General features: G+C 37.2%; 1 protein-coding gene across 1 annotated transcript in view; it reads left to right on the forward strand.

The window, feature by feature from the left end:
• LOC139971874 (sprouty-related, EVH1 domain-containing protein 2-like) overlaps positions 1–19,145 on the forward strand; it is a 33,073-nt gene that overhangs the window by 3,708 nt on the left and 10,220 nt on the right. Inside the window, exons 2-3 of the mRNA XM_071978664.1 lie at positions 4,481–4,652; positions 12,596–12,764. Coding sequence (XP_071834765.1) covers positions 4,481–4,652; positions 12,596–12,764 — 341 coding nt within the window. The remainder of the gene's footprint in view (positions 1–4,480; positions 4,653–12,595; positions 12,765–19,145) is intronic.

Below are 19,145 nucleotides of genomic sequence, written 5' to 3' on the forward strand. Positions count from 1 at the left end.
GGCTAGCTTATACATTGAATTTGCTGCAGTATGGTTTGTACATGTCAACATTGTATGGGCAGTGTTTTATTTAGAGCTAGAGAATAATCACTTTAAAGAATCTACTGCTTCCACCTGCTCTCTTTCCTGTCACCTATACTCACACTCTGATCTACCGAGACTACAAAATGGTAGCATTCTTACACTGGGCCTCCAATGACCCCCCTCTAAGGTCACATCACTCTTCCTTCTGAATCTATGTCAGAGGATGTCACAACAATAGGAATTTTGACTTTGGATAGTTCAGTTTTACCAACTATCAATTTTTCAGTGATGCCTTGTTTGGGCATTTTTTTACCTTATCACCAAATATTGACTTGCTTTTCTCAGCTTGTGACACTTTTCTCACAGATATTTCTGGTTCTTAAGTATCACAAATAAAACAGACACCACAGAAGGTTTGAATACCCCTACTAACAATGCAGTACATAAAGATGCCTTGCCAAGCATGTGACTCAAAGCCTTTTACTACAGACTTTCTGCTGAAGTCATTTGAATCAATAAAGCAGTTGCAGGTACTGTCACATTGACCAAAGCCCATCTTCCTTCTAGAGATTTCTTCAACAATGATATTCAAAGATGTGGTACTTGGAAGGGAATTTTGTTCCTTTCTGATCATTTTCTTCATGTATATTGAACTCTGGGGATTTGAATAAGACCCCCTTTAATATTGCTAAAATTCCAAATTCTTCCCTGTATTAGAGCCACAAAACAGGAATAACATTGCCCTTGGCACAGTTTAGAGTACCATAACTCTCACTTGCCCTTTGAGGACAATGTTAGCCTTTTGTTAGATCCTTGCTATTACCTCTGTGGTCTTGAGCTGCTCAAGATTTTATTGTGCATTTCATGACAAACATCAAAAGCAGGATTTAGAGAGAGGGATAAATGGAGGTCTACTTCCTATGTGGATAAACAAAATTCTTTTGTGTTTCCAAACTATTTTAAAGAGCATAAATTTCCCAAGAAGCTGAACTTTTAGGTACTCCTGTTTGAAGAGGAAATTTCACAGTTTGGGGTTAGCAAAGTCAATATAAATGTGCCCAAAGATGTTGTGGCTTTCAGCAAAATGACTCAGTTCTAATATGTGGACCAGCTTTTGATGTCTTACAAGGTAATGAACATTTGAAAAGGTTGTCTCACATGCTGGTACTGTACAACTTTAAAGGTCAAACAGATCTACTAAGTGAATGTGACATGTGAAAAACATCTTATTGAAACAAGCTTCTCAGCAAACAATGCCCCCTCATAGGTAATTAACCTACTCTTACCTGTCTCCAATTAACATTTGCACTATCACTATCTACCTTACCTACAAAACTTGGTGAGATTTTTAGTTCTGCATCTTCTCTGACACACTTTTGGTTCAGCAGCACCCACTTCACTTTCTTCTCTAGATCTACCATTCAGAAGTGAACCAACTATAGTTTGGGCTTAGTTTTGCATTCATAAATATCTCTTGGTATTTTTCATTTTGGTGCATTCTTTTGGACCATAGTTAAGGTATGGCAGAGTATTCTTGACCTATATCAAGCACTGAATAAGTCTCCACTATTCTGCAGGTTTTGTTTTGTTATTAATGGAAGTTGGTATGATAGACAATGTAGTTGGCATTGTCTTTCAAGTGTAGTTTATTATATGTAAATGGCCATTGAAGTCCAAATTTTCCCCTTTTAGCCCACTTACAACAATTGGTAAGTATCGCATGTACAAACTGTGCATAAGTCAATGAAAAATATTTTAAATAATGACTCACAAAGATACGGGCTGCCAAGATATTTAGTACATTGAATGATTTTTGAGGTACGTTTGGCTGTACCCTATATGTGCATTGCCAAGCACAGGAGATCAAAAAGTTGTTGGACACAGCTTGTGGTCTTATGGGACAGTCTACAGTGCATTTGTGAACTAGAAGACTGGAGTAAGGTGTTGTACTGTGTGTGAATTAGTCGGCACTTCAAGGCATTATTTATACATTATATTGCTCTAAAGACCTTTGGAACCCTGTATTCTCTTTATAAATTTAACTGTCCTATTCTTGTTGACACAAGTGCTATGTCTTCCTTTATTTAAGTTAAGTGTTATCTGTATGCTTTTGTTTTACTACTTCCTGTGCTAATGATCAAGTGTTTCTCTTAAAGGGACTGTCTAGAATCTGACAAGAATAAAATAAGATATGATCATGCCTATAATATAATATAAGATATGTTGTCCTTAACATGTTCTGTGTTTTGTTTATGCTTTTGTATTTGCAATTCTCATATTTCACCTTCCTTTTCTCAACATGGTTAGTGCTATAACATTATATTAAAGTAGTTAGATACTTAATCTGAATTTCACAGAAAAGCTAATGTGTGTAACTGCTGTAAAAAAGTTAGTGACACAAACTGTGGAAGATTTTAAACACACTGTGAAGATCTCTGGTCACGGCTACTGTGTGCAACTCGTGCAACTCTCCATTTTTATGTATTGAGAGACCATTTTGAGAGGGAAAAAAAAGGTGAAGGCCAATAGGTCGAATGCACTTCTAGTTTAAACTCCTTCATGTGCAGTTGTATTTCCAAATATAGCTAACCATCAATTTTGGGGGTTATGTGTGATATGAAGCTTTTAAAAGCACATTACGATTTGTGGAACAAGACAGAAGGCTTGAGCATTTGGGTGTTATCGTCAAGTTCATTGTCTGACTTTGTTTGGTATTGTACTCTGTTGATGAACCATGTCTTGTACAGAACCACTAAGTGTGCCAGTGTACTCATACAAAAATAAAATAAAGAAACTGGAAAAATATTTGCCTGGTGTGCACTAAGCCAAATGTTATGCTTTGGCACCTCTGAGGAAGTCGTGTGGGTTTATTTAACCCTGGAATCTCCTGATGTTGCAGAGAGACAGAGAAAGGTCCTTTACCCTGCAAATTGTGAAGACAAAGGTGTCTTCGTTTACACTCTCGCAACTCAAATTATTTGCTATGAGGGAGTGTAACCATCATCCCTATATATTGACCGTAACTTTGTTGTTGACGACGACGACATTGCCATACTATGAGAAGGTTTTGCCACTTGAAAGAAATCCTAACGTGGCTTGGTTATTGTAGTTGACATTGGGTGCTTTTCGCACCTTTCTGGTATCTTTTGTCTCCTCTTTTATATGATAGCAAGCACATTGACTTAATGCTTTGTTAAGGGAAGGTGTTGATCAAGGGCTTTCACCTCATTAAGGAATGAAAGCATCCTCTTTAAGGAGTACAACAGTAGTTGCTTGACATTAGCTATAATTAAGTTACTTACAGTTACATGTGATAAAACCTGGTGAAAGTATCCAGACAAGTTTTGTACATACATTATATAGCCACTCTAAACCAATAGGCCTTTATGGCAGTAGATTAAATCTCTGTTACAACAAAGAATGGAAGGATCAGAAGTCTTCCGTCTTTCTCGTACCTTATTTTCTTTGTAATTGAAACCTATGCCATCTTTGGGTCATGTTAGTTTTTTTTCTCAAAATTTTAGATTCAGCATTTGCAAAATCCATCTCCAAAAGAAAAATTGTAGTAAGTAAAGAAAACATTCACTAACACATACACTAAAGGCACATGTGGGCAATAATTTCTTATGTTTGTGTGTGAACTTGTGAAGAAACATTAAATCTGGGATATCTAGTTAATGGAATAAGATTTTCATAAAGCTGTTTGGGGAAGTTTTGACATTGATCTGGATATCACTTGTACCAATTGTGGGTGGCTGGGTAACATGCCTCCTTTGAGATTCAAGGCATTTTGATATTGTCTTAATTGTTGAGTATTTCATCCCAATGTGCAGTGATAAGTTTTTAACATCTTTACAAGTGCATGCCTTTATCTTACAGTACCATGTCAGAGTGCTATGGGATAACCTTTGGCACTGTCGTCCAAGTTCCTCTTAGTTTGGTCAGCTGCCTTGGTTATTCTACTATCCATACATGTCATGTATTGTTGTTGGAAGACTTTAGAGGTTAATTGTCCAGATACAAAAAATCTGGATCAAATTTGTGATACTTTATGCAATCTTTTATACTGTGGAATGTACAATATTTTGGCGCACAAATGGCAGTAAGACGCACAGTACAAGCTAATATCTAATGTCCATCACTAGTAGGTTGTCAAAGGTGTGCAATACAAGCAGTAACCATGGATCCCTATTGATGTATGTTGACTTGTATTCTATTGGCCAGATTACAGTATGTTGTGGAACTAGTACTTCAGTACAGTATATACCTCATAGTATGTCAGATCCAGCTTTCACTGAACTGGCTAGTTTCAAGCGACCAAGAGGGGTTACATTGAGCCTCTGTTGGTTGTCCAATAACTTTATTAGAAATATGATTAACAGTGTGTTGATGATGAGTAACATTTACAATAATCATATGCCACGTTATTTATGACGTCTTTATATTTCCGTTCTAGGGATACATGCCTTATCAGAGTGAAAGCTCAGGTGATGACCAGGGAAGATGGAGGCTGGGTGCCTGTGGAAGAAGGTGGCTACAGTGTGGTAGGCATCTACAAAATGGATGGGGCAAATCTGGGCAACAGGATAGCCTACAAAATTGTTGGTATTTTTGTAGCTACCCAAAAGGTGAGTTATGACCTACTGTAGTAAAAGTAGTCAATGAAATCTACTCTGATTCAGTCTTATTACCATCAACAGCTGTACAAAAAAAAGGGTGAAGTTTTGTACATAAAACTGCTGCATGAATCTGTGCATTTATTTCGGTCCTCTCTTACGTGTCTCCCAGTCAACATATGCACATTCCTAACTACCTAAACTACATGAATGTAACTTTTGATCATTAGGCATCACAATTTGTTGCAAAATACTTGCAAAATTGAGAAAAGCCTTGGCAGAGATGTTCAAAGAGTATGCTGTTTCTTTTTGCTTGGCCGCCAGAAATTGATAGAATTGGCTGACTAGGGTTATTTTGTCAATTTTCACGCAAAGCAAGAAATCAGCATCCTTATGAACACAGGATTCTGCGTCCTTGTTATGAAAGCAGGATTCTGCATTCGGGACTCAATGTTTTATCCAAGAACTCAAAATCTTCAAATTGCTTGTGTCCATCCTGCAGATGCAAACTTTTTTGAAGACAAAATTCCCAAGTAAACACACTCACAACTAGGCCTATGCAAACCATAAAAGAACATGTTGAATGGATATCTTTCTTTCTTTTTAAAATAAAGCATATATCTTTCTTTTTGCCTTTCGAAAAAAAAGAACAAAAGAAACACACAATCTCAAAAGAACAAATTTCTTCCATTCCTACTACAGATGATTGAATTTGTTTGAAAACAAATATCATAACAATCAACTGCAAGGTACAGATCTAACAACATTTCTTTAACACAGATATTCATGCTAAAATTACCGAAGGATGTTTTTCCAAGTTTCCTGTGATTTGATTGGCTCATAGTCCCTTACCCATTTTCTGCAAACATTCTTGGATCTCCATTGCTCGATGAACACAAAGTATGTTGTTAAACTGCAACCATTGTAGTGAAGTATATGCTATACAGTATCATATGTGTGCACTCAATTATCATATCGTTAGGCCTTATTGACACACATTTTAGGTTAAATTCTGCTTATATTTTTGTGCAAGTGCATATATCGTCAAAAGTAGCCATTGAAGCTTGAGTTTTTTTAAATTGAAATTGGGTAAAAAGTTGTGATACTCTAATGGGAAAGGAGTCATAACTGGCGCACTGGCATCTGCCCTATATATTGTGTAGAGCATTCACAAAGTATAGGCAGTGATACGATCACATCTGTAAATATAGGTAGTAAACATAGGTAGTAAACATAGGTCATACAATAAACACAATTGGTGTTCGATCTGTACGGAAGCTTTTTTCAAGGGACCCAAACATTTTTCTCTAGTAACATTACTGGGAATAAAATGGCAGACACCACTGTTGTCTTTTGTTCAATCGATCTTAAAAATATTTGAATTGAATTGATATGGAAAACAATGAAGAAAATCTGCCATGTTATGGGAAATTAGGAATCCAATATTGCATGCAGCTATAATAGATGACCACCTGTAAAGCAGCAACTTTGAAAGTTTTAAGAAATCCATTCTTTTCAATTCGAGAAAAATTCCAGAATTTGAGTGCTCAAATATGACTCAAACAAAGTAGGATTTTGTTGGAACATCCCTTACATGTGGCACATTATTAGTCATGTTTTGCAAGCTCTGAGCCATTTTGTAGATAATTTATGAATTGATAAAAAATTAACTTATTCCAATGGAAATTTGCATGTCAGAGCAATGATAAAAAATCCTTGTTTTTATGTGTTTGGTCAATTCTAAACTTTCACATCAATGGTTTAGTCTTGTTTCAATAAAAGTTATTCAGTAAGTCAATTTTTTTATTTATAAACTTGCAAACCGCCCATTTCTGTGCAGTAGATATGAAATATTTTAATACATGAATCACCGTCAATCAAGAATAAAGAGTTTTGACAACTTAACCCTTACATAACCATGCTACAGTAGTCATTAAAGTATTAGGTTCAGGAGATTTTTTTAATTTTTTTTTTTAGGTAATCTATTTACCTTGTAAAAGTTTCAGTTAATCTAAATATGTACTTTTATAATGGGTTACTGCCAAAAATTGTCCCTTTCCTCCCACTGGCTCCTGCAGCGAGTCTGACGGTGTTTCGCTTGCACCTCCGAAATAGATCTCTACTACTGGATCAACACCAAACAGTTAGGCATTAACTTGTTAGATATTAGCGACAGCCTACCACACCGCAAAAGATGTCAGAATTTGGTGATTTTGCGTGTGTCTGTTCACAAGTTAGGTCAGTGCTAAGATTCTCAGAAACCACCACAAGTAACTAAAGCTTCTATCATAAAACATTCATGAAAACGGGCGTTATTGATCGAGAGGAGCGGAAACGGTAATTTTAATGAGTTGAGTTCGAATGCAGTGTCAAGGAACCGCGTTGTTTGGCTAGTGGCAGTGAAGAGCTACAGTACTGTATTGCTGATTATGAGAGCTCAACAGACTGTTTGCTTTTCAATCCATCACTGTACAGTGTGTTGCCGTGGCGGATGCTCTCGCTGCTGCATCTTCAATTAAAAGCAACAGCGGCTACAGGAAGGCCTGCAATGCTGCTTGCAGTACTACACCGGTGTAGGACTTTTGTACTCAAATTATCGTAGCATTGCTGCCGGTGGTTGTTTGTGTGTCATCTGGAGAGTCCAGAGTCTGCAATAGTCCCACTTGTATAGTTGTTTTATATATGTCCCTTCAGAGCTTCCTGTCTGGGAAAGATGAATGGGGGGGGGAAGATATCCCTTCAGAGTTTCCTGTCTGGGAAAGCTGAATGGCGAGGGGGGGGGGGGAGATATTTTAGTAAACACCTAATATCTAGACTAGATTCAGAATCAAAGGATAGACATTAATACACTTTTTATGCTGTAGTCTGTGTGAAAGCTGGCTATTGTATATCAGAAAGCAGATAATATGTAGATACAATAGGGTAGACACTAAAAGGACTTAGCAGTGCATGTAAATGTGGAAGGAAGAAATAAACGAGGCAATCACCAGAGCAAAGCAACAGACAAAGGAAACTAGGAAAATAGGAAGCAATGATGGTAGAGGACTGTATAAAGCAGAAAGGAGACTTGCTGTTTGTCTTCCTATAATACTTTATGCTGCATGGTCTACTACAGTGTAATACTTTATGCTGCATGGTGTGTTACAGTGTAATACTTCATGCTGCATGGTCTGCTACAGTGTAATACTTCATGCTGCATGGTCTGCTACAGTGTAATACTTCATGCTGCATGGTCTGATACAGTGTAATACTTCATGCTGCATGGTCTGCTACAGTGTAATACTTCATGCTGCATGGTCTGATACAGTGTAGTACTTCATGCTGCATGGTCTGCTACAGTGTAATACTTCATGCTGCATGGTCTGCTACAGTGTAATACTTCATGCTGCATGGTCTGCTACAGTGTAATACTTCATGCTGCATGGTCTCCTACAGTGTAATACTTCATGCTGCATGGTCTGCTACAGTGTAATACTTCATGCTGCATGGTCTGCTACAGTGTAATACTTCATGCTGCATGGTCTCCTACAGTGTAATACTTCATGCTGCATGGTCTGCTACAGTGTAATACTTTATGCTGCATGGTCTGCTACAGTGTAATACTTCATGCTGCATGGTCTGCTACAGTGTAATACTTTATGCTGCATGGTCTGCTACAGTGTAATACTTCATGCTGCATGGTCTGCTACAGTGTAATACTTTATGCTGCATGGTCTGCTACAGTGTAATACTTCATGTTGCATGGTCTGCTACAGTGTAATACTTCATGCTGCATGGTCTGCTACAGTGTAATACTTCATGCTGCATGGTCTGCTACAGTGTAATACTTTATGCTGCATGGTCTGCTACAGTGTAATACTTCATGCTGCATGGTCTGCTACAGTGTAATACTTCATGCTGCATGGCCTGCTACAGTGTAATACTTCATGCTGCATGGCCTGCTACAGTGTAATACTTTATGCTGCATGGTCTGCTACAGTGTGATACTTTATGCTGCATGGTCTGCTACAGTGTAATACTTCATGCTGCATGGTCTGCTACAGTGTAATACTTCATGCTGCATGGTCTGCTACAGTGTATATTATTCAAGCTCAAATTATGGTACTTAGTTTTGAGAGCAGTTGGGACCAAAGGTCTCGTCTATAGAAAACTGCCATACATTTGTACATGTTCAGATATGCAACTTTTCTGTTACATTGTCTAATGATATACTGTACAGGCTCAAGAGCGGTTATTTTAAAATCAGACTGGAACTCATGCGTGCTTACTGCTAGCAAAAAGCAATGACCCAAAATAGGTACTGTTACATGACAACTTACAGTAGCTTTCTCATTGGAAAATTATACTTAATGGTGATCTCAATCTTACATTACTAGTTTTTTCTTGCTTTATCTCTTATGGTCAAACATGAATAAAGTACTTTGGAAACTGTGAGCTTCATGTCTGAATTTGATGTCTAAGGATTTCTAGTTCCCTTTGTTCCTTGCAGAACTATATTCTAATTTAATGCTGCAATGTTGACTGCAACTTCTGAGTCATCACTAACATGTGTACTCCTAACAAATCTGGAATAGCTATTATTCGAAAATTCAAGTCCTATTTATGAATTCCACATCTTATATTTTACAGTGTATACTGTAGTACAATTTTGTCTTTAAATTTGTCTTTAAATAAAGTTTTGTGGTATGCATTACAATAAACAGAGCTTGCTTCAATTTTACATCAGAGGAACTCATTTCTTTGTTCTTATTTTTGTTTAACACAGACCATAGATGTTATTTGTTGTAGAACCTGTTGGTAACCGAAGAACAAAAAGTCTTTTCTGGTTATTGGAATTTTAACTATGCATTATTAATACTATTGTGGTTTCTTATTCAATGGTGCTACACAAATGTTTGCCTTGTTCAAGATCAGAGGTCACTATCTTTCTCATTGGGGTGTTCCTGAGTCAAACTAACCACCATAACTCTATGTGGTACTTGATTTGCGCACTCTTGGTCGGTAACATAGTGCTGCAGTTCAACAGTAATAGATTTGTGTACACTGTAATACACTCATGACACTATTTCACCTGTGAAGCAATGTAGGAGTAGGAACTGCACAGCTGGTCATTTTCACAGAGCTAAAAACATCTTGAAATGTAAGAGGGATTGTTGTGTTTTGTCCTAAACTTTATAGAATTCTTTCTATTTTCAATGGGGTAGAATAGTGTTATAAATCCATTGTGTGCTGGCAGCACTTGAAAGATCTCAGAAAGATACATGATTACTATTTTACTGACAATCAAAGCTAACAGTTTGGTAGGGAATTCCATTGGAAGGAAATGGCCTGACTTTTTGTAAATCACTTTGTCTTAAGTTCATAACTATGTCATTTAACAAACTATTAGCACTATATAAAACAGGCTCTCAATCATTATGAAATCATTTGATAGGCTCACTGACATTAAAATAATCTTATTTCTCAATGCACATTTCACTTAACCTGTCTCCATTTTACCTTTATACACACTTCCAGCTACTTAAACATGTGTAATCGGAAAGTCTTTGAGGCTGTACTTCAAAGACGCTCTTTCGAAAAACTTTGATGGGTTGATAGATTTTAACTTTTTGTGTGAAGAAAAATATATTGATAGACATTTAGCCAAGCAATTTTGAAGGTTCTTGGAAAATCCATTTTTTGTAGAATGTTGATATTATGATACAATAGTAGAAAAGAATTTCTGATTATAGGTGATTTATGTATGTCCCCCAGTAAATCTCCCCCCCCCCCCCCCCTTAGAACTGCATCACTTTCATAATGACTCAATTCATTAAGTGTTGAATAATGGCCTGTCTGATCAGTGAGCAAAAATCCTTTTCCAGGAATTTATTCAAGAGGCAGTGGAAGTAATTCATCTGTTTTGAAGTATGGGTTTTGAACATTCTACTCAGATGATTGAGAAATTGTAGGCTGGGTGGTTATTTTGTATGGATTGGATTTGTCATATTCTAGATTGCATTTTGTTTTGAAAGTTTGGACTTCATATTTTAGACAAGTATCTGCGACTTCTGAGCAAGATGATTATACCGCAGTTTCTTAAGGGTGCATAAAACTATGGATAAAATAACATTTAGACTTATAAGAGTTTAGACTGCTGAATAGATAACTTAAATTCACACTTTTGACTTCATAAATCTGAATAAAACAGCTTATTTTGTAAATGATTTGGGTTACTCATTTTACCCATCTCGATACAAACATTGGATTTCACTACAGTCCATTAATTAGTTGCTCTACTACTGTAGTTACATTTTATGGTTCATGGGTTTTCTGCTTGTACCAGAACCACTTGCTTTCAGTGTAACTACAGTAGGCATCATTTTATAATCATTTCTGATTTACATTCCTTTTCGTAGAGGTCATATCTGTTAACATTGTTGCCTTGTATGTGATTCATGAGGATCAATTGAAGGGAAAATGCAAGTGTTAACCGAGCCATAAGTCGTTTAAATTTGGGAGATGGGTTTTGAGTGTCCCCAGATAATCCCCTCCATCTCTTATTCTCTTTTGTCTAATGTGCTTCCTGATGTTGTTCTAGCATAAAGCTGTTCAAATAGATAATTGGGAATAGATTTCTAGGAACTGTAAAAATTTAGATTTCATGTGAAAGTCTCTGAAACAGACTTATGGGTACTGTCATTATTTCAGTAATCCTATTAAACACTGAAAACGCTATATATACCTTCTGAAAATATACATGGTAGGCTACGGTACAAATGAAGCATACCTGTACAGAGAAACATAAAAACTATAAACAGGGACCAAGTTTGATCGTGAACTTTGTAAGCCACGGCCCAGGAGACCTGTAGACTGTACATTTATACAAAAGGGTGCAAGAATGTTGCAGACAACTGGTAGCAGACATTAATCAAAGAAAACAATTTGACTAATCAGGGAGAAAACCTCTAGTAGAAATGCAGTTGCCTTGTGTAATGTCTGTACTGCAGGCTACTGATGAATATGTGTTCACGGACACCTATCTGTATGATATTTTCTTCTGTATTTTGAAGAAGCTTTTAAAATGCATGTTTCGACAAGCTTTGTAAAATATTGCTTCCTAGAATTGTGGATTGGTCAGGGAAGTTGTGAGAGTTGTTCAGTTCCTGGCAGGCTAGCACCTGCATGGTTCCCCCTCCTTTACTAGTCACAAATTGATTTCATTCTTTCTTACCTTTCTTGACCCTATTATATTGCACCCAAACAGAGTGTTGAGAAATCCCTTTTTTGGTTTCGATGATAATCGTAACCTTTGCATTCATGATGGCCATGTGTGCCTTTGTGACGCCCAGCTTGTACACACAATATCTCATGAAGGGAAGCATGAGCAGAACTCATATTTGGTGTGTAGAAGTACCACATTTTGTGTAAGAAGCATATCGTTTTTGGTGGAGGTCAAAGGTCATTTGAAGTCACCGGGGTCAAATCGTGAAAACTTTGTAAACATGATATCTCATAAAGGGATGCATAGGCAGACCTCATATTTAGTGTGTAGAAGTACCACATTGAGTACAAGAAGCCTATTGTTTTTGGTGGAGGTCAACTCAAAGGTCATTTGGTGTCACCAGGGGTCAGATTGTGAGAACCTTGTAAACACGATATCTCAAGAAGGGAAGCATGGGCAGACCCCATATTTGGTGTGTAGAATTCTTCAGTGTTTGAATATATGCCTCTGACCTATGCTGCTACAGTACACATGGATGTACCTGTAGTTCAGGGAAGTGAACATTTTGAGATGATAATGTGTAAAAGAAAATTTGAAGAGTTTCTGTAAAGTGTATATCTGATTAAAATACTTTGCATACTGTAGGAGTGTATTAAGGGCTTCAGATTAAATTGCCATTTACTTTTATTTACTTAGATCTTGTGCAGTGATGTACTAAGCACTTTCTTTTTCCTTTTTTTCTTCCTCGCAGAGAGTTTTAGAGTGCCCTCTTCGGACACATGATCAATACACAGCTACACCAAACTTCCACCATTGGAGGACACAAGACGAAAAGAAATATGGGCTAACTTTTTCCAATCCAGCGGATGCCAGGGCATTTTCTAGGGGTTTTAGGAGAGCTATAGAGGATATGAAAGAAGGTAAATTATATTTTAAAGTTGACAGTGTTTCCTCTAGTTGTAGTCAGTTAAGACAGCTAACGTGTTCTTGAAATGAAGTGGTGCAAACTTCAGAAAAACAGCCTGCATGATACAGTAGGAGGGAGGGTGAGGGCATGGAGGAGGGATAGTTGAAGGGGGAGGGGGGGAGGCGGGAGGGTGGAGGGGAGGCGGTGGCCCCTGATTTACTTCTAACCCAGGATGAAGAAGATCAAGACCAAGCTGAGGTTACCAGGTTGGTATTTCTACAGTGAAATTGCCCTTCGGTGAAGTATTAACCATCTGTGTACACAGAAATGCATCAGAAGCTGAACCAGCAAACAATAACCTATTGTGTACTATAGTTTGCTAGGATGGTGTTACATTTGCATTCACAACCAATTAACTGCTTTAATGTAAGCTTTCAGGGTTCGTAGGTTCATAAATAAAATGTCTACCTCACCTGCTTGATCACCCAACAATGATACTTCCAGTACCGAACAGAACGAACACATTTCAAAATGATATTCAGTTACCTGAATCTGATCTCTTTCTCTTTGGTATGATCAGTTTCTATTCTAGCAGTAATGGGTCTGGTTTTCCTGTGGGAGGAAACATTAAGTTTGATAAGAACAACCCTTGAAACATAAAAAAAATAGAGTTTAAATCAATGAAGAGGAATCCCAGGAATTGCTTAAAAAGACCTTAATCTATTTACAGGTCATTCTAGGCCTTTCTCTGCCAACTTTCTTTCTACAGTAATCAACTTGGGTTTCAATTTGGCAAATTTGTGTATAAAGGTCGAGGTTCCACAATTGGTTGCAGGCTTCATACTGTAGTAGTTGAGATAGATTTCATTGTTCCTTATAATATCAATAAAGTTAGTTATGGTTTTGAATAATGGCAGTCTTTATTACCTAGTGAGTGATGGAATGATACATTATCATCTCTGAGCTGGTCGACAGTGGAGTATTAAACAGAATTCCAATGAAATATCATTGTTGTAAGTTCTCTCTTGTTCTGAGGAGTTCTATTGTTAAGTCTGTATATGTGAACTCCTCAGTGGGATACTTGTTGTCTGTGTATAATATTTACTTTTTCCTTGCTTACCTGTCTCACCACAACCTTAGCACTCTTCTTCTACTGTGCCTAGAATGAACTGGTAACCTTTTAACACTTGTGCGCCCTCTATGACCGGCTCCTCCGGTCAATGCCCTTCCTTCTCATTCTACCATCCAAAGGGCCAACATCATGCGTTTTGTTGTCCTGATTTCCTACAGCGATTTCGTACGGTATTGGAACCTAGGCTCTTGGTCTTTCCCATAATTTGGATACTTGTTGGCTGAGTATAATACATAGTATTTATTCTAAATTCATACTTTGTAAGATTCACCATATTCCAGAGATGATGGTATTGTTTTCATTTGTTAATTAATCGGTGACTGGCTACTGCCTTCATGCCAGATGTTAGTTGTGATTAGGATGTTGTCAATTACTCACATGCAGGGATCTCTGTTTGAGAGGAGGCCAAAAGTGGTCAAGCTCAGGTATCTAATTTGGCTTTGTGTTGATACAGTAGAGATATTCCTGCTTTGGTATGTTGTTTCTGTAAATGTGCCACAGGGTGTAGGCTACATCATGGACAACCTGTTAGGCAGTGACCTAAGCCTTTTTCTATGTATAATAAAATGGACACCTGTGGAGGAAGATGATTTACTGCTGGTTTGTACCTGGAGCGTTTGACCTTTGGAATGTTTCGTATATTCCTTCAAGCATGCCGCAATAATACTTACAGTAAATTCAACAGTGGTGGCCACAGAAATCATAATGTAGTAACAAGTTGCCAACCACAGCAAATTTTTAGACTCTTTTTCCCCATGGCAAGACCTACTGTATATTGAATTGGTCGTCAGAAATTAGTCTAAAAAAAGTATAAAAGAAAAAACGAACATTTTTGTGTGTGGTTATTACTTCCTTCAATGTAATGCTTCTTTGACATTGGCCAAAGCTTCACACACTATGAATGCATTTTACACATACATGTATACTGAAACAAATGCACTGCAATTCAGTGGTTGCTAATGCTGTGATTATTTCAGGAACCATCACCCTTTCAAAACTGTCTATTGCAACTTTCTTAATCTGAATTAGTTTGACATCGATAAAGAATAGGAGGGACAATGGTCAAACCTTTATGAGACACAAAATAAATTCAGGGGGGGGGGGGGCTACAATGGAAATACAGCTGTGGTTGTCAATCCATGTGTATGTCACGAGTCACATGACAGAAATGATTTGAATATGCATTTACTTAAACGTATGAAACTGCCTGTGGTATTTCTCTCGTTTTTCTTATCTCTTCTAACTAAACGGTCAACATCAAACCTGGGAGATTTGTTTCCGGTTTGCAATCTTTTTTGTCAGTTTAATTTGTAGCGTACACTGCAGTACTTTCAGGTCTCTTTGTAGGCTGAAGCTAATAGCAGGTGGTTGTTTTGCAATTCCACCGAGGCTGTGAGCAACAAGCCGCTCTTTTTATTAACTTTTAGCCAGTTAGATAAGAAACGGATAATGTCTGCTTGCAACTTTTCCAGGAATTTGTTTCAAGCTAATGGACAATTTGAGATTTATCTCCACATTCTTTGAAAGTCGACACCTCAGTACTAAGACTTAAAGTGATGTTGACCAGTGGCAGAAATGAATTGTTCCAATAGATTGAACTCCTGCGAAATTTCTGCATTAATAGGTAAACACCCAGCATTCGATTACTGTACAGTATTATCTTTTATTGTAAAATTCTTATAAGTTTGACCAATTAATGTATTGGCAATATCAGAATGAGAAATCATAAGCTGAACAAGAAAATCCTCACTGTATGTTGAATATATTTATCTATATCATTAACCAGAACAATTGATAGATAACTTTTGGCATTATTTATGGTGCCTTCAAACAATACATTGAGCATCATACAATATGGATTAAGTAATTTAAAAGGGGAAAAAAAATGGAGCCTTTTTGCATATTTGTGACAGTGTGTGTGGATGGTTCATTAATCTCCTGTGAGTAAAAACTGGTAGGACAGTTTGTGATACTTCCCAATTGTACTCAAAATATTGTTATGCTGGTCAAATGTGCTTTATATCTGTTTTTGCTAACATTTAAAATCACTTGACATCCTTATATTTCTTAACCAAGGAAAAGATGTTTGCACTTAAATTGATTACAATTTTCACTATAGGGAAACCCTTAAACCTTTATTTAGATATATATCTCTACACTGTGGAATGTCCCTGAGTTAATTACAGTATATGCAATGTGTAATGACGAGAGGTTAAGGGAAATGTTGTGTGATGCAATATGCCCCACAGAAACTGATTTCATATCCTATTTTGGGTAGGTAATACTGTTAAAGGGGAAGTCCATTGTTTGTTGATATAATTGTTAGTATTGTTGGTATTATTCTCACTATCTGCAATTAGTAGTACCAGTAGTCTTTACATAGTGCGTGATGTAGGTTATAATGAGGGAGGGATGTAGAATTTCCTTCGTTCCTCGCTTACCTGTCTCCTCACAACCTTAGCACCACGTTCTACCGTGCCTAGAATGTCCTGGTAACCTTTTACACTGTGCGCCCTCTATGACCGGCCAATGAGGGAGGGTCGTAGATTCACCATACATATATTACAGTATATATCTTTAAGGCTCTACATGGTAGGTTCACATAAATACTAATAGTGAATCCTTCACAGCTAAGCTGGACCTATAGACAGAAGAACATCAATTGTACCTTACATGGCATGACAAATTTGATCTTGGGAGGCATTGGTTGAATGTCGTATTTGAATAGGTCTTGACTTTATTGCTGGTATTATAAAGTTATACAGTCTACATTGACTTCCATGTTTGAAGGCAGAGAATCATACTTCTCTGTGTTGATAAATGCTGTTCATCTCTATATTATCACATTGTTTCCTCTTCGTATTACTGTTTTTTCTGTTGATTTTACAAGGATACTATTTTCATGGGTTCAGATAAAGACAGTACTCCTGGCAATGTTAAATATACAGGATCAGTACTGTCAGAGAGGCTGGAAATCTGAAATGTTTGGATTATCAAATTCAGCAAGCACTTTCTTATTGGGATTTATCACACTGTGAAAACAAGTTCAAACATGTCCTTGCTGCCATTGGCATTGTAAAGTACGGCTTGGAACTCTCCTATCTCTTAACGGTAAAAAAATTGGACTTTGTGTGGGTGGCAGTGTGATTTACCGAACACTGCTAACAGAACTTCACAGAGCTGCAGCTTGAGAAATCGCTAAGTAATTCACCTAGTTCAATTGAAAAGGTTTTTGTGTTAGCTTTTTGTAATGGGAAGTGTGTGCAACGAGTCTTCCACGTGTAAACCCTAAACTATATATATATAGTAGAGGTATATGTACTGTAGGTGGTGAACACAATCACTGGTCAGTATGATCAGTATGAATAACATGCATTTGTCTATATGCAGCAAATAAAAAGAGCAGTGTTAGTTCTAACTCTCTAATATTTGATTTTTAAGTTAACCACTTTCTGTTTGACTGAATGTGCTTGCTTTGAAAATTGGCTCCTAAGGCCTCACCACAATACACAGTAAGCCGCCATTGATTACGCAATACGCTTGAAATTCCATATTGATGACGTCAGATCCCTGCCATGGTTATTCCTTCAAGCCGTATTATCGAAATAGAACATAACAATTTTGGTGTATGATATATGAAACAATATTTTCACTGTTCAGGAGGTTTATGTGTGATCTAAAGAAATGCTTTTTGAGAATCTCTGTGATATGTTTACAATGATTAACTTTGCTCCTCGCTTACCTGTCTCCCCACAACCTTAGCACTCTCTTTCTACCGTGCCTAGAATGAACTGGTAACCTTTTAACACTGTGCGCCCTCTATGACAGACCTTCTATTCAATACCCTTCTCATTCTACCACCCAAAGTGCCTACACTGTTCATTTCTTATGTGGATCCTTATTGGAATTTTTGTTTGCCCCTTCCTCCTCCCTGTCCAGTGTGTCACCATTCAGGACTAAACCTGTGTGTACATGTATGGTTTGCAACAGTATAACACAGTCCTGCAATTGATGCCCCACTACATCTTTGGTTGTGTATTACAATGGGCACACTACATTTGCAATGAACATTTTCCAAAATGCATGGTACAGTAAAGCACCTAAATGGACTTTGCTGTATAACGATCCTAGATTGGTAATATTGCTCGAATATTACATGCTAAGAAGGAAATGTCAGCTCACTTATGGAAGCATGTGGTCAGAAAAATAATGACGATATGAAGGAATATTCTTGGACAAAGGTGCAATTAATGAATTTTCCTGATGGTGAGAGGAATAGATCGGATGGTTTCATTCGTTTTTGTTCTCACGGGTCCGGTTCCAAAAACTTGCCAGGTTTCAATGCAGAGTTGTTCAGTTGACTATAGTTTATGAAAGTAGTGCTTGAACAAATTTTCAAATCTAAACAGTGTTAGTAAATATAAACTTGCTAACTCTGAAATTCTATCTTTTGTGTTGTCTTTAGCAATGGTGGAACCAGTGATTTAGAGCACAATTGTCAAATACCATAAGCCCTGCAGGATTGTGGACTAATGATATAATTAGACAATGCACAGGCATATATAGCAGTCACTCTTTTCAACAACAACTACTCTTTTGTTATGAATTAAACCTCAAAGAGTTCCAGCAATTGCTTATGTTTTTTAACTTTTAACCAGTTTCCAAGTTCTTTTTTTACCCTTTTTGCTACAAGCCCAACAAAACAGTAAAGACCTTTATTAAAAACTTTACCTTCCGTTCACATTTTCATGTTTAATTTGGTCCCTTTGGTTTCCTCACCCATGGTTGGTTTTGTGGAATGTACTTCATCAATGAAGGATCAAAGCCCTTGTTTGATCTGTGGGTTTGGTGGGTTTCCTGTGGTTAGAGTTAAGGACCATACTCCATCAATGACTGACCCTTAAGTAAACACTTCCTCCTAGTCTTATTTTCCAACAATTGGGGCAATAAATGGCTCCTGTGTTGTTGGACTTTGTTCCAGCAGTTTCTTTTTCAAGTTAGTTTAACGGTGACTGTTCATTAATGGTCAATGTTAATGCCTTGCATTCTTTAACTATTTGGTGCGTTTACTCTGGGTGAGTCACTTCCCACCCCACCCCCAAAATTTGTATTCTTCTTTTTTTTGGTGCTTGTTCTAATGATGCATATATGACAGTAGTACTATGGCTACAAAGTGTAGATATAGAGGTGAGTTATGTGTGGAAGCATTTAGAGCGTTTTGAAATGACTGGTTTGCATTTCATATTCTCCTTCCCATATTCG

The sequence above is a fragment of the Apostichopus japonicus genome, chromosome 8 (assembly GCF_037975245.1).
Source record: "Apostichopus japonicus isolate 1M-3 chromosome 8, ASM3797524v1, whole genome shotgun sequence".
Classification (NCBI taxonomy): domain Eukaryota; kingdom Metazoa; phylum Echinodermata; class Holothuroidea; order Aspidochirotida; family Stichopodidae; genus Apostichopus; species Apostichopus japonicus.